Here is a 15740-nt window from a genome sequence, read left to right on the forward strand (position 1 = left end):
AAAAGGTTGCTGCACAACACCTCTTCATGGTTCTCCCCTCTCAAATCTTAGCTCCTCTATTCCTCATTCCTTCAGGAGCTCGCTGACGTCTTTCCAACAATTATTTTTCTATGTATTCATCTTTTCGTAGTTCTTGGCACCACTGTGAGTCTGTCTCAAGAGTACTTCAACCCAGCAGCAGCAATCTTCATGTACTTACTGCCATTTCCACCACACTCTGACACTTACGTCATTTATTTTTTAAGGAAACTCACTTATTTGTCCTGTTAAATTCCTCACATTCTAGATTTGGCTGATTGCTTCTTAGTGGGTTGTTTAATTTGTTCATCTATTTCCCACATTCATGTAAATAGGCAGTTAGATCTAAAACCTCAATTAGATTCACATTCACCTCTGGGGAAGGGGTTTGTCCTGAGAAGAAAACCTCACAGGTGATGCAATGGCAGGTTACTCTGCCATCACACCAGGCTCCTGGGTCCCACTGGCAATGTTAAGAATGGATGGATTCAGGTGCCTTCAGGTTGCACGGAGATAGATCACTTCTCTTGATCCCAGGAAACAGAGACAGGGAACTGGGAAGAGTGGAACAGGAAGGAGGAAGACACAACCCCAGGCCACACTACATACAGAGCGGGTTACAATCAGCAACCACAGCTCAGCCCTGTGGGGGTCGTTTTTCAGGAATTGGGTACAGAATGCACCCTGGGACTGGCTTCCCAAGACGAGGGAGTGTTTACTCACTGTGTCACATCCCCAACTGCTGAAGGGTGTTCTGGCGCTAACTCCCTCTTACCCAGGTTTGCGTGGGCATCCCTTGTCAGTGTCAGGGTAAGCCCCAGGGCAAAAGGTAGAGACCCTCAGTGGATCTAAAGCAGGATGCTGTCAGGCTACACCTGCCTGCAGCCCGTAGTCTCGGCAGAGCCAGAGCACAAAGACAGGCTGGTGTGTGGGTGTGGGACGTGTTTTATACTCAGTCTCATTTCCTCACCCGGTGGTCTCAGCAGCCACTGATACTTATTCCCCAGATCCCTTATTTCATTAGGGGCTGCAAAGAACTGATTCTCTAATTTTCTCTACATTTATCAGGTGGAATTCTTCCATAAAGAATTTTCCATCATTGCTTGTTTGACTACTTTGCAGGTTCAGTTTTGTGACTTTGGAGATTGCTGGGCATCATTACTCTGAAAATGGATAAATAAGGGAGAGGTGGCATCAAACACTTATCCCACCTTTCTTTACAATGATGAGTTTATTTTAGTGTTATTAGGAATTAAAAATATAAACACATACACATATTTTCCACGCCTAATCTGTCTCATGTTTGGCTAGTGGGAACGCCTTCAAGTTGGCTTCTATAACCTTTTCAAAGAACCTATTAGTCTCTGAAACATTCTTGAACCTGGGACATCTTGTACCAGACAGCAACCTGTACAATTATTGCCCGAGACCTTAGAGATGTATTAACTATTTTGCAAATAGATTCTTATTCTGTTTAACTGACGATGGCATTTAAAGACCACAATTGGGCCTTAGTGGTTCTCACTGTTACTGAGCTGGAGTTATTCTAGGTCTTTTCAGCTGGACAGAGAGAGGAACAACTTACTGTTCAGAAAGAGAAATCAATCATATGAGGTTTCTAAGCCAAATTTAAGATTACTAGCTTCTAACAAGATCACATAATTTCTAATTTGTTTTATCCTATAATATACTTTTAACAACAGTGATGATATCAAGCTAGTTTTTGGAATTAACCATGAAACGGCATTCAGAGTCTGAGTTTTTTGTCCTTAGTGTACATCCCATTGGCAATGCAGAATCAAAACGCTGTGTCTGAGTCCCCTGAAATAATTATTTCTTCTCGATGTAGTTCACTGTCTTCCCCTTCCCCTTTGGAGAACCATTTTTATTACTTTTTGGTTTATCCTTCAATTATTTATTTTGGAAACGGAAGCAAACAGGTGTGCATCCATCACCCTTTCTTACCCACAGAGTCACAGTACAAACCCTTACACTGCCTACGTTTTCACCCGGGAGACCAAGTGGTTTTAGTATATGGAGATCTTGATTCATTCACGCATTCTACAGCCACATGGCACTACAGCGTATACTACTGTTTACTCAACTGACCCCTACTAATGAACATTTGGGCTGATTCCAATCTATTAAAAATAAGGCCCATGGATACAATTTGTACTTCATACCTAGAAGTCCAAAAATTGGCATTATCATTTTGTAGCTATTGATCCTCTGACTTCTTGAATTTCCACTTCCTCAACTGTAAAACAAAGAGTTTTAACAACATGATTTACCTATCAGGGTTAAATAATATGTTAATTTAAAAGGTATTTCCATCAATCTTAACAGTAACTGATCTAGCCAGTAAAATGTATTTAAAATGAGTGAAAATATGAATCATGTAATTACCACCACATAGGTCATTTCTATTTAAATTAAGAAATTCGTATTTTGAGAGAGACAAACTAGTATGTATCCACAGAAAGACCAGGATAGTGACATTTCTAGAAACTACCTTAGATCAAACAGTTGAAGAAGTCAATTAAATATTTATTGAACAAATGCAGAAGAAATGAACTAGAGGGTGTTTTAACCTGAAGATACAATAAACAACTTCAAATACTCAGAGGGCTGTCACACAAAAAATGAGAGACTCATTCAGTATTTCTCCAAAAGGCAGAACTTGAACCAAGGGATAAATACAGGCAACCAATGGGCTGCAGGACAGCTGTACGAAGAAGTGTATCTCTTATCTTAATCGCTTCCTTCCCAATATAATGCATTCCACACTTACATTTCCCTTCTTCTGAAAGGAACTATTACAACTTAATACTCCTCATGAATGTCTTAAATAAATCGCATTTTCATGGCAAGCCCTCCACTGCCAGCAATGGATGTACTCACACTATCGGAAAAAAATCTACGGTTAACACACTGGTTTACTAGGAAATTGTCTTTTGTTCCTCAGCTGTATTTCAGCATTCTGTATTAGTGATTCCTAGGAGCTGAGGAGAAAAGAGAGCATATTCTCCAAAGAGGAAGAAGCAGAATCCCCAGCAACTCAGATGCCGCCCTTGGGGACATCCTCAAACCCCAGATGCATCACTACAACTACCGCTCAGGGGTACAGACGGGAGCGCGCCGGGTCTCGGGGCAGGAGAGCCAGCTGACGGCCACCGCTCCACATGAAGCAGGAGAGCTCTAATTTAGGAATCACTGGGAAACATAAACTGCGTAATACTGACGGGCTCCAAATTGTCAAATGTTACAAAATGAGAACTGTTTCAACAACTCTTCAGCATCATGTTTAAGGACAAAATATATATAATATACTTTATATTATATAAGTATTTTATCACATACTAAGGAATGCTGAGGTACTTCATCCAATAAATTGAAAATAAGAATTTTACATTTCTGTATTCGTCAGTATAGAGGATTCTGAAGGTGGATCTTGAACTCAGAATAACAAATCAGTTTTCAAGGAAAGCCACGTAATCGGTCAGTCTGGCTAACTGCTGTTCATTGGGGATTGGTGGAACTGGGGCAGGCTCTGTATGTTAGAGAGAGAAAAATACTTAAAGTTAGACACCAGCGTAACAAAGCTCTGGTCCTGCCACCCACACCCCCCAATGTTTTTAATTTTAACAATAAGGGAACTTTCTTAGATTTACAGTGATTTTGGACTTTTTGGAAAAACAAGCCAAGAAGTCTCAACTTTTATGAGTAATTTTCCCAAAGTGGGAGTAAAGACATCTGGCTTTGTTACTAGTTTTCCATGTGATGGTTAAAAACAATTAACATGGGACAGCTCTTTGAAGAGAACATAGCTCTTCTTGGAAAGACGCCTACCCATGTGATACTCAATTCAGTGAATAATTACCACGTGCTGGGCGCCGCTCAAGGAGAATATTAAGTTGTCAGAGAACACAAAAACACAGAGAACCCCGCTGTCAGAGTTAGTTCTAGCATCTAGAAGCGACCACATGCCAGCCAGGGCATGGATGCCTTCTAAATGCTGTGAGAGGCTCCCACAGGAGGCTCTGCGGGCCGGCCAGAGGGCACTGCCTTAAGGGCAGCTACAGAGGGGAACCCACACACCCTCTTGTACCCAGATGTAGTATCATAAATACCAAGCGGAGAATTCAGTCTTTGTTTACAAGGTTAGAGCTCAGAAAGATAGAGACACACTACAAAAAGAAACGAAGAAGAATCACAACCGAACATCTTCTCAACGAGCATGCGACACTACATACCTGACAAGGGAATAAACCTGTTAAAGGAAACATCCAGGGCCCCTGCAACTAAACAAAATTCACAGCCCGATTTAGAGCAGTCATGGTAAAGAACTTTCACGTGGAACATGTCATTTTTAATGCACTGGCATTGTGGTCATTTACTTCTCAAACAGGGCCAACAATTATGCTCTTTCTGCATTAGTCTTTTTATTACAATAGTCCTGTCTCACCATCCAGATGGGCGGCGACCATTCCTGTCTGTCCACTCCTGCGCCCTCTCAGGGCTGTGCACGCTGAGATTTGTGTCCCACTTACTGTGGGGTCAACCATGTCTAAACACCAGGAATGCAGAGCAGGTGAAAGGAACTCTGGGGTGAAGCAGATCAGAAGGGTTTAGGGAAGTTAGATTGCGCCCAGCTCGAAAGGCCTGGCAGAAAAGTTGCTCCTGGTAAGCAGGAGGGAGAGAAACCGCCAAGCAGGAGTAAGTGTGGCTCATTTGAGGGAGGAAGACCGAGGGGCCGGGAATTCAGACTGAGATAATGAGGACAGGTCAGATAATTTAAGGCCTCAAAAGACCAGAGAACTTAATTTTGAGAAAGCTAAAGCCACTGAAAGTCTTGTTTAGAAGAGTCTGCATGTCAACAGTACAAGGAGAAGACGCTGAGTATCTGAGTATTCAAAATATTTTTTAAAAAGGCACTAGTTTAGATACAAGGATAACCAGTTAGAAATGGCCCCATAAATAAAAGGATGGAAGATTAACACTTAGTAAAATTTAAGTTGTAATAAGGATTATGAAACACCATACAGAATAGTTTTTTATACAAGAAATACATTTTTAAAAATTAACGTAAAACTAGGTGACCTTTAAGATCTTTTCTACCCTAAATGTCTATCATTCTATATCTATATTTAACATACGAGTTACTTTCATTTTGTTGGTATAGATTTTCCTATCAAATTATCCAAATTCAATGTCTGAAAAACTGCAAGTCTTACAAGAGTTCAACGCTGCACAAATGGATGAACAGCTCCACCTACCTGGCTTTTTGGGCATAACCATTCTTGTGGTGGAGTCCGCTTGCCATCCTTGCTCTAATATACCTAAAAATGTATATTTGACACAAACGAAGAAATAACCAAAAAACCTCCACAATTTTCATTTACAAGATCCACAATCTGTCAGTGACATTACTTGTATGGGAGACATAACATGTAGTTTAACCTGTAATGTGTATTGTTACTAGAAAGGTATATTACAGGTCGCATTTTCATGTGAATTTGCATATCTCACGGTATTAACCTGATCAACATTATTAAAAACAGAAGTAAGGAAACCTTACACAGCATCTTCTGTAATCATTCTATCAGTAATAACAAAGACGACGGCAATGATAAAATCAACAGCTCACATACACAGAAGCATGATCAGTGGGTACCATGCTAGCTGCTTTTAGAGGGATAATTTTATGCAACTGTCACCACAACTCTGAAGTGGGACATGAGACCACAATCTAACGGATGCGGAAAATGAAGTTTAGAGAATTCCAGTGACTTGTCCTAGATCACAGAGCTGGCAGTGGTGGGTAAGGCTGCCAGGATTCACACCCAGGCAGTCAGTTAGGAGTACGGGCTCTGGGGCATCTTACTTATTAGATAATAAATTATGGATCAATTTCAACAGAAGAGTCCAAACAAACAAATGTTCATATGAGTAAGTAACAGGATGATTTACTATAAGACTTTTCATTGACCTGCCCTGTATGTGTCTAGAATTGTGATAGGCCTTGGAAATTTAATAAGATATGGTGCTTAATGGGGCTCATATTTCGGTTAGAGAATCCAAAATGTTACTCATGGTAAAACAATGCCACAAGGTTCATGCAATATTCCACAGCCGTCCAGCAAGGGGAGGGGTTAGTCTGGGCACCACCTGAGAAATAAAGTGCAGGAGCACATCTGGAGACCTGTGGGTAAGAGTGGGGCGCAAGAACCTGGGTCACTGGTTAAGAAACGGAGGAGGAAAAAATGGGCTGCAAAGGGATACTGGGATGAGACTGTCTTTACGAAGAATGGGTGAAATGAGGATTTCTGAATGCAAGCAATGAGATCAGTTAAGACTTATTTTCTTAAAAACGAAATTATCAATATGTTGATTTTCAGAGGGATAGAAATAATTTAAAGAAGTTATACAAGTTTAAGCTCAGAATTACAAACATAATGTCAGCCACTTGGTATACTTAAAAGCAAATAATTTGCACATCCTTTATTTTCTTGCACGTCACTTTGTACCACTCGTAAGAAGCAGGATGCAACCTGGGGCCCCAGTGTTGGCTGCTATCAAATGCTTCATTCTGTACCCTTTTCTTCCAGGAACTCTCTGCTCTCGCCATCTTCCTTTTCCCTCCCACTATCAGTCAACAGCAGCTCCATCTTCCTTCCTGGGCATCAACTTGGAGGGCTGACCATGATTTCATAGGGTTTAAGTCTTGATCAAAGGTCTTAGCAATAAAAGTAGAAAATATTGAGGGGTCCTGCCATGGGAATCACGACAAAAAATGACTACAGGAACATCACTGGTGCCTATCTTTGGAAAAAAGTGCTTTAAAAGTAAATACAAATCAAAAATCTCATTCACACTCAGAAGTCCAGAAAGCTCTACAAACCAAAAAATTTTTTCTTAACTCATTTGGTGGCAAAACCTGAAGTACCCCATTGTGAGTCTATTTCTGTTCTCTCCTCACACCAACGGGGTGGGCATTCACACACTGGGCCTGCTGCAGGACTGTCACCGTGCCTGGTCACAGGGGCCTGCTGCCCAAGACCCTGCTGGGGGTGCTGTGCAATACGTTTCCTATCACCTCTCTAAAGAAGAAACACAACCTAAGTTTCAAAAACATACCCTGTTCCAGTGTTCAGATAAGAGACCGTGGACCTAAAATTTACACCTCCATTTTCCACTTGCCTGGAAAGTAATTAGTAAGCCAAATATACCTTTCACAGCCTCCTCCACAGGAAGTCCGACAAAGGCTGCAAAATCATCGGCAATGATCGAGGTATAGGCTTGAGAGACCAGGGTGAAGGCTCGCCTCCGTGTCGCATCTATTGGGGAGTGGAGGGTTGGCAGACAGTGAACCAAAAGAGCTGGCATTTTTACAACACACAATTAAATTACATTATTGTCCTTGTCCAAATTTTACAAGGAAGACTAGATCAACTCACAGGTTTCTATGCTTATAAATATATGTGCCTAGCATGTAAGAGGTGCTCAAATATTGCTGAATAAACAAATGCCTTTTTTTTTTGGTGAGGAAGATTGGCCCTGACCTAACACTGGTGCCAATCTTCCTCTACTTTCTATGTGGAATGCCACCACAGCATAGCTTGATGAGTGGTGTGTAGGTCTGCACCTGGGATCCAAACCTTTGAACCCCGCTGAAGCAGAGCACGCACACTAATCACTCCACCACTGGGCCGGCCCCATAAATGCATTTCTTATACTTCCTCTTAGACGAAAAGTCTCTCTCAAATGACAATAAAAAATACAGAGAGAAAAAAGTTAATATACACAAGACTCAAACCCTAAAAAAATTTCATTTAAATATATTTGTATATTTAGGATGTAGATTTTTAAATTTCTCTTTTATTCTATCTACAAACACTGGAATCAGTGGCACAGAAATGCCCTACTTCTGCCCTTAGCTGTCCTTTCTCAGGAGGGTCTCTGATACGGGATCACACCTGGGAGCTGCAGAACAAACCCTGTAACTAGAGCACTCTTCCTAACTTTCAAGTCGGCTCTAATCTCCTGACCTCGTTCGGGTTCAAGTCCTAAGGTCAAGCTTCAACGAGTGACCTAAGACAAGCGGCTGCAAACAACTCCAGCAAGGAGCCCTGCCTAGAGCTGGCACACGGGATGTCCCCAGGCTTCAGTCTCCAGCGTCAATGATTCCGAGGCAGGAGGGCGGAAGCGGAGCCCGGCTAGCTTGTCCTCCTGTCTGCTGCTCTTTCAGTAGCACAAGGGCTCCTTCACCTGGCGGTCAACATGCACACGGAAGATTCTGGATTGTACCCGCCACATTTAACAGGCAAGACTGCAGGCAGAAGAAAGCCCTGCAACACACTGAAAATCCACTCTCCATTCCTGAGACGCTGCCTAACAACTACGCCAATCTCCTCAGACATCCTTTGCTCCAAACTAGCGCCCAGGGTCTCAGACGAGCCTTCCACCCTCTCATCTCCCAGCCTTGGGGTCATCCTGTCGTGTGGTCGGACATGCCCTCCTCCCTGCTCTCTACTATTCCTAGGACTTTACAAACTCCTCCCGCGGCACTGAAATGCACTGCATCTCTGCCCTTCTCTGAAGTCACAGGACTGCTTACACTTCTCACTTACCCAGCCATCCTCCACCACCCATGCCATACGCTCTCTGCTCCCCTCATCTCATTTACACCCCAAACTTCTCTACAGGAGGGCTGTCTTTTATATCTTTGTATCTCCCCAAGTGCCTAGCATCTCTGACGAAAGATGTGCTGAATGCATGCTCACTGATGGCACCACCAGAACCCAAATGTCTTGGGCTCTGTTCTCGCACATTCCTTACAAATCGCTGACATTCAATCATGTTTCCTCATTTCTCACTGAGCCACTCCTTGCTCCTCCTCCCAAATCTTTACAGTCAATTCCTTCCTTCTAACTACCAACCTCCCAGCAAATGACCTTAAATCAGGCTTTTAAAACATCTTAGAGACCAAGGAACTTCTTCTATTGAAGGCTACAGACAGTCAATGGAAAAGAACTGAGAGCAACAAGAGAAAAGGAAAACACAAGTGTACACCAAAAACGATATTCACTTGATAAGCCTACCATGTTTTAAAAACATCTACTTTAGTTCAAGTACTCTGGTCAGATTTTCAGAGTTGTGAGGAAAAAGATAGGGGAACAGAACAAGAAAAGAATGTGAATGGAAGAGAAAAACAGAAGGGAGAGAGGAGAAACAGAAAGGGGCATAACTGGAAAACAAAGAGACACACAAGGGGAGGCAGAAGCAACTGGCGGAGGACGCAGAAGTGCAGGCCAGCACTCCACAGAGGCAGCGAGAGGCCGCACACCCGGGCTGCTGCTGGCCACGCGGCACGAACGAATCTAACGTAACAGTCTGAGCAGTCACTCTGCAGCCTCGAGGTCGGTGGAATGTGTAACCTCACGAGGACACGCATTAGCATGACATGCTGGAAGGTGGAATAAATGGAGCCGGCACCTAACATCTGTGGCAATTCACCATGGGACACAGTCTTGGGGAGACCCTAACACAATGCTCACTCTGTCGTTCAAAAACTACCTAAAAGTGCCGATTATCTACCAGGAACTGCCCACTCGGCGCTGGGCACAGATGGGAAGATGAGCTGGCCGTCCTGCCCTTTCCAACCCACTCTGCCCCTCCATTCCGGGGAGGCTGGCACCACGTCTGCAGCCCCTGGGCTCCCTATGGGCAGTGGGGTTCCGCAGGTCAGGGAAGGTATTTCCTGTCCCGTCCCTGTGCTGCTCTGGCTGACCCTCTGCATCCACAGCTTCTGAGGGGCAGCCTCTTCCCTGCGGCTCCAGTAACGCTGGTCCCTCGCCTTGTCCCTTTGGGTCTGGGGTGAGAGTGGCTACTGTGTACAGCTAGTTCCTGGGGGCTTCTGCAGCCCCTGTGAGTCTCCTCTGAGAACAGTTCTTTCACTGGCCTCTCCTCAGTTAGGCCACGTTCAGTCGTCTAACAGGACTGTGACTGATTCACAACAGAATGGGAAGAGATGTAAGAAAGCGATTCTTCTTAACTAGAAAACAGCACTTTGTAACACACTAAAAAACAAACCATTAAACTTAGCAGTAATTCAAATCTGTTATGAGACGACCCTCATGAGGCCGCAACCTATGGAGGAAAACATAGCACCATTCACGAATCAGGAGATCTGTAAAACTCTCGGGACACAGTCACAAATATCATAGGTGAAAAGAAGAGTGCTTTAGAACACGGTAAGTGCTTACACACGTCGATTCATTTCCAACAACCCGAGGAGAGCACCGTTTATAATCCCATTTTACAAATGAGGAAAAGGAGGCACAGAGGGCTCACTCCTAGTGACAGGACCAAGCTCTGAACTCCAGAAGTCTGGCCCCAGAATCCAAACTCCCGCAGGTCACGGAGCACAGCTGTTCAGGGCCTACCGGCCTGCTGTCAAAGGAGCTCTTAATCTGACAGAGAATCCCCTGGGAAGGACTACAGCTACACCCACCGGAGGGACACAAAGGACAGTTGCTGACTGAGTCAGGAGACCCGAGCCCTAGTCCTGCCAATGAGCCTGCTGTCTAACGCTGGGAAAAGGCACCTGGCCTGTGTCCTCACGTCATGCTCGTAAGACTGAACTAGAAACTGTCAGAGTCCACTACTCCACGAATTCCTCAAGGCGCACTTGAAGAGCTCACGGCTGGTCCCTACACCCCTAGTGCGCCTGTGCAAGCTTCCTCCACACTCCCCCCTTCACACCCTCCTGCTGGTCCTGTACTCCTGATCATTTCCCTCACGTTGTAAGTAAGTGCCTCCTGTCTGGTCGCTTACATTGTTCTGTTTTATGCTGATAGGGTTTTACCATTCCACGAGAATGAGGTACACCTCGGAAGCAAGCTTTACCTTCTGCTCCCCTGAAAAGCTGACATCCCTTGGCAGAGCGATGACCAGTTATTCCAAAGTTCCTGCTCACTGGCTCCTCCAGAGCAGGAAGGCGGGCAGTGAGGGCACGTATTAACTACAGAAGAAGGTGGCAATACGAAATAGGGGTACAACAACGTAAAAAGGGATCCCTGGATGAACTGACAAGAGTGAAGCTGGAGGCCTGGAAGCAAGTGTTGGGGTGGGAGGACAGAAAGAGGCAGGCAGGGTCAAGCTTTACGGGGGTCCGCGCTATGCTGCACCAGGCTTGTAATCTTCCAAAGCAATTAAAAAACATATAAGAATCTACATATTAGAATGGATTAGTTATAAATCAAGAAGCTGAAGACAACCCCTATCAAAGGCTGAGGCTGACAGAGACTAAAGTACAGTCTCAACTTTCTAAAGTCTTAACCAACCCATTCCTTGGCCTTACTGGAGAATTACAAGATTTCATTTTAGTAGCAACAATACCCTTTTACTGACAAGAGCAATTTCAATCTAGAATTAAGACACAGTGAGGTCCCTAGCTGCCAATATAATCTCAAGCAACATGAAATGAAGAAGCATGATTATAGCAAATCTAAAAAAGAATTGAGAAACCTGCCCCCTTCACTGAGCAGAAAATATCTGTTATTTTAGATACATCACTGACTGACTCTAACAGTGCCGCACTTACAGAACAGGTCTAGCCTAATTTAATTCTCAGCCACAAAGAAACACTACCTCTAAGGGCTTCCATGATTGGCTGGACCGTCTCAGACCACTGGTGTGCGTTGATGGTTGTATAGATCCCAGGGAAATCTCTCTGCCAGATTCTTTGTCCCACTGACCAAATTCCTCCAAGTTCAGAATTTGCCTGCAATAAATATTGTTGCCTTTGAGGATATTCGCTCTGCAGATTTACCAACAACTGCATCTTAAACATAATTCAACATTTCTTTTAAGAGATGTAATTACTTTTCAGCCCAATCACTATCAAAAAGGTTTTTAAATGCTGTAAATGGTAATGTAAAATTTATTTGTATGTTTTATATAAATTTTTATTACAATAGAAAATTAAGTCATGAGAAAGTAGTCCAAAAATATTTCAGAATTAAGTCTGGGAATTAATTATCTTATACGTTTTTTAAAAATGTTGTATTTATATTTCATATACACATATATGCAACACAAAATATATAACAGTCATATATACATGTAAATAAATATATATATATATATATATATATATATATTTTTAGGACAAAAGTAATAGCAAAATGGCTAATGATATAGATGGCCAATCTAAGATGTCATACACTGCCGCCTAAGGATAGAGTTCGCACTAACATCACTGAAACTAGCCGTATAACTTGTAGTTCTTTATTTTAAGCCAATGAAGCTGGAGGAACATTCTAATCTTACTTAACAGAATGTCTGGGAAAAGAAAAGAGAATAAAAATACCAATCTGATCTGCTGCTGAAAATCAATACTGAAAAAAAGAATTTGGGTGAATTCTTGGTAATACTCTGTGAATGTTTCAAAACGTTCGCTTCACATTTATGCTAGACACAGTGAATCACTTGAAATTACAAATTTACTTCAATTCACTTTGAAAGAAACTTTTAAAAAAGGTTATTTCATCTACTCTCCCAGCCAAAACAAGAAATCTAAAATCCTAATGAGCAGAAATAATACTGTGAAGAATGATCATTTTTAGAATATTCTTGTAAACAATATCAGTTCTGAAATAAATACCATTTTAGGAAACTGCAAAAATCAGTTGAAAAAACAATACAACATAAAAACCAAACATTCAACTAAACTGGCTCAGTTGTTTACTGGGTAAAGTGACACTTAAGAAGCATCTTAAGAAAGCTGACCCACAGGAGCTGAGCACAGAGTTCTATACCATCCAAGGGAAATTAATCGATTAACGGAATTTGTAGATCTAGTCGTAAACTTTAATACCACTTTAACAACTATTTCTGTGAACCGCATGAGTCAAAAAACAGAAACTTTTAAGAGGCTGCCATTTAAAGGAATGCTATGACTATATTAAGCAGTAAAATATATCGAAAGAATACTTACAGATTTTATAGCAGGTGGTATTCTTTTCCAAAGATATCTTGCATTATTCCTAATTTACAGCCCCCCAAGAAAGAATAAGCAATTAAAAAAAAACCACCAGGGTAAATGTTTAAAATTCCAAATCCCAATGCAAACACACAGAAGTATACTTTAAAACACTCTTTATAATACAGAATGAAATTTAGTTCTATGTGAATTTGTCCAAGGGAAGTAAGAGTAGTTTTCCAGACAAAAAGACATGAAATATTTTTACCAAAGTAACGTTTTGCCATTTGTAGAGAATTTTTATTATTGATCCAGATTTTAAATTAAGGCAATATACACTAAAAACACAAAGACTGAAAGAGAACTGCCTGCCTAAATAATTTATTCATATATGTAACAAGCAAATGCATATGCTTGCAAGGCTCTGGCATTCCTGACAATATGAAGGACACACAATACTTTTATCCTTATCATGAGCCCTCCTCCCAAGTGTGTAGAGAGCCACCAAAACCTTCAAGGCAGTTTTCAAGACTTTGGAAGCTTGAATTACAACAAACATATGACAATGGGATTACAAAAAAATGTAACATAATTTAAACGATATACGTGTAATAAAAATCTCAGTTTAGTTTTTTAAAAAGATATGAAATGAAAAGGTTTAGAATTTAAAACAAAATTTAACAGCAATCATCAATGCGCCGAAACAACTATAAGGGACTCCGCTTGCACAGTTCCGCTTTCTGACTTTTCTTCAATGGACGTTAGTTAGGGATAATTAAAAAACTAAAGGCTTTCAAGAAATCTCACACATGTGGGTAACAAGTTCCTCTTAACTTTCTCAATCTTCTCTTCTGTTTCTCTTGGTCTATTCATTACATGTGAAGTAAGTAAAGAGGTCATAAGAAAGTTTTATAAAAAGACAGAAAAGGTCAAGAGAATTAAATCTACTGACAGTGTCGTTTCTCACAACGAATTAGAACGTTTTTTAGAAGGTATACGTAAAACAAGTGTACTGTAAAATAACTCAGCCTTGTCAGAATTTAAGTCATAATTCAATATACGAAAACAGGTGTACTAAGTATTATAATAAAAGATACAGCTCCTTGTGCCTATGTTTTAGTGAGGCTACTTCAACGCGAGCATAATTTCCGTATAACCTTGAGGAAGCTGCTGCTCTTAGCTTCAGGTAGAACGTACTTACATGTCATTATGGAGCAGATATAAAGCTAGAAGCTGACCATACACTGGGGGTGTAGCAATTCCTCCAGGAGCCTAAAAGGCCAAAAATTAAAGAAAAAACCTCATTTATTCCCATACTTTTATTCTTTTAAAAAGTATTTTATTAACACTAATCTAAAAAGTAAGCATATTTTATACTACTTACTATTACAGTTGTAGAAGCATCAAACACTAAAAACCAGAGTTTTAAGTTTAGATCTGTCCTCAGCTGTGATTTATCTCCCTCTGAGCCTCTATGTCTCTATAAGCACAAGAATATTTAAATGACTTCCCTTACCTAGTTCTCAAATTCTTTCAAACAGTCTCACTATGATGTGTAAGAAACAAGTATTTCCAACAGATTCGTAAAGCATCATGACTCTGCCCATTCTATCAATACGTTGAATGCCTACGTAAATGAGAGATCAACGGAAAAACAGCACAGCTGAGATACAAGGCCTTTTCTCTCCTCATTCAACTTTAATTCAATCAAAAAACATCTATTAAGTGTCTATCAGTGAGTTGCTGCCTGTGGCTGCTGTCCCCTTTAGTTAATTAACTTTTTATACTAAGGTTATAAATCCTTTCTAAGTGCCTAAGAAAAAACCTTAACTTTAACAGGTGCATGATATAACTTTCACCCGTCTTACTGAAGACGAAACACAAGCTTACATGATAACATTATGAAAGTGGGAAAGGCTTTCTGAGTTAATAAAAGGTTACAATGGTCACATCTTCTTTGGTCTGCTTGTGCGCCTGCACAAACGTCTTTAATAACATCCAAATTCCCTCACGATCCCCCAGAACGAGAGGCAAGAGATCTAGTCCAACTAACACGAGAAGATATTGGAGGACGTTAGGAGCAAAGACGCACAAGGTTTTCGGGCTCGGTAGCTGAAGACAAACAACAACAAGCTCCCAGCGAGTTCGGGGAGGCCACGCCGGGATCTCTAGCCTTCAGAGCAGGCCGCAGCGTCCCGGGCTCCACACTCGGGGCTCCCGTCCCCAGCCCCGCGGGCCCCAGGCCCTGTTACCCTGGAGACTGGCGCCTCCCGGGGCCGCCAGCGACCCCGCGGTTTCTCCCAACGCGACGCGAATGGCTACCTCGAGCTCCTGGTTCTCACACTGATCCAGCAACTTTTTGAAACTAAAAGCACCTTCCGCCATCACTGCCACTGGCATCTTCCCGGCTGGTGCCGCCGCCACACGGTCCCAACACCCAGACCACACACTATCCCTCCGGGCGTCGCGCCCGCGATGACGTAGACGCCGCCGTCGCCACTGACGGCCCATGCGCAGGCGCGCCGTCGGTTCCGGCGCGTCGATGGGCGTCGCTGCGGCCGGGCGAGGATGCCGACGCTCTGTCCGGCCCTCTCGGTGCTCTGGAGGACTGGCCGATCCCCGCGGCAAGCTGTCTTTAAGTTGGCGGCCGAACCGGCGTAGGGAGGGGTTTTGTGCATATTTGCGGACAGTTAGATGTCTACACTTTGAGGCCTGATACACATGCATGCACGCTTAA

The 15740-nt window shown here is 42.4% G+C and overlaps 1 protein-coding gene across 2 annotated transcripts; it reads right to left on the reverse strand.

The window, feature by feature from the left end:
* Positions 1-2544: 2544 nt before the first annotated feature.
* On the reverse strand, positions 2545-15519 carry COPS8 (COP9 signalosome subunit 8). 2 transcript variants are annotated; one of them, XM_014842776.3, is made up of 8 exons: positions 15326-15519; positions 14205-14275; positions 13019-13067; positions 11671-11803; positions 7248-7355; positions 5295-5357; positions 4272-4319; positions 2545-3568 (listed from the first exon to the last, which is right to left on the reverse strand). In XM_014842776.3, exons 1-8 carry the CDS (start codon positions 15512-15514, stop codon positions 3489-3491), a joined length of 741 nt encoding a protein of 246 aa, XP_014698262.2. In that variant the 5' UTR covers positions 15515-15519; the 3' UTR covers positions 2545-3488. The 2 variants fall into 2 exon arrangements, with proteins under 2 accessions (XP_014698262.2, XP_044607177.1); XM_044751242.2 differs by lacking the exon at positions 15326-15519 and adding an exon at positions 14520-14625.
* Positions 15520-15740: the final 221 nt, after the last annotated feature.

The sequence above is a fragment of the Equus asinus genome, chromosome 19 (genome assembly GCF_041296235.1).
Source record: "Equus asinus isolate D_3611 breed Donkey chromosome 19, EquAss-T2T_v2, whole genome shotgun sequence".
Lineage (NCBI taxonomy): Eukaryota > Metazoa > Chordata > Mammalia > Perissodactyla > Equidae > Equus > Equus asinus.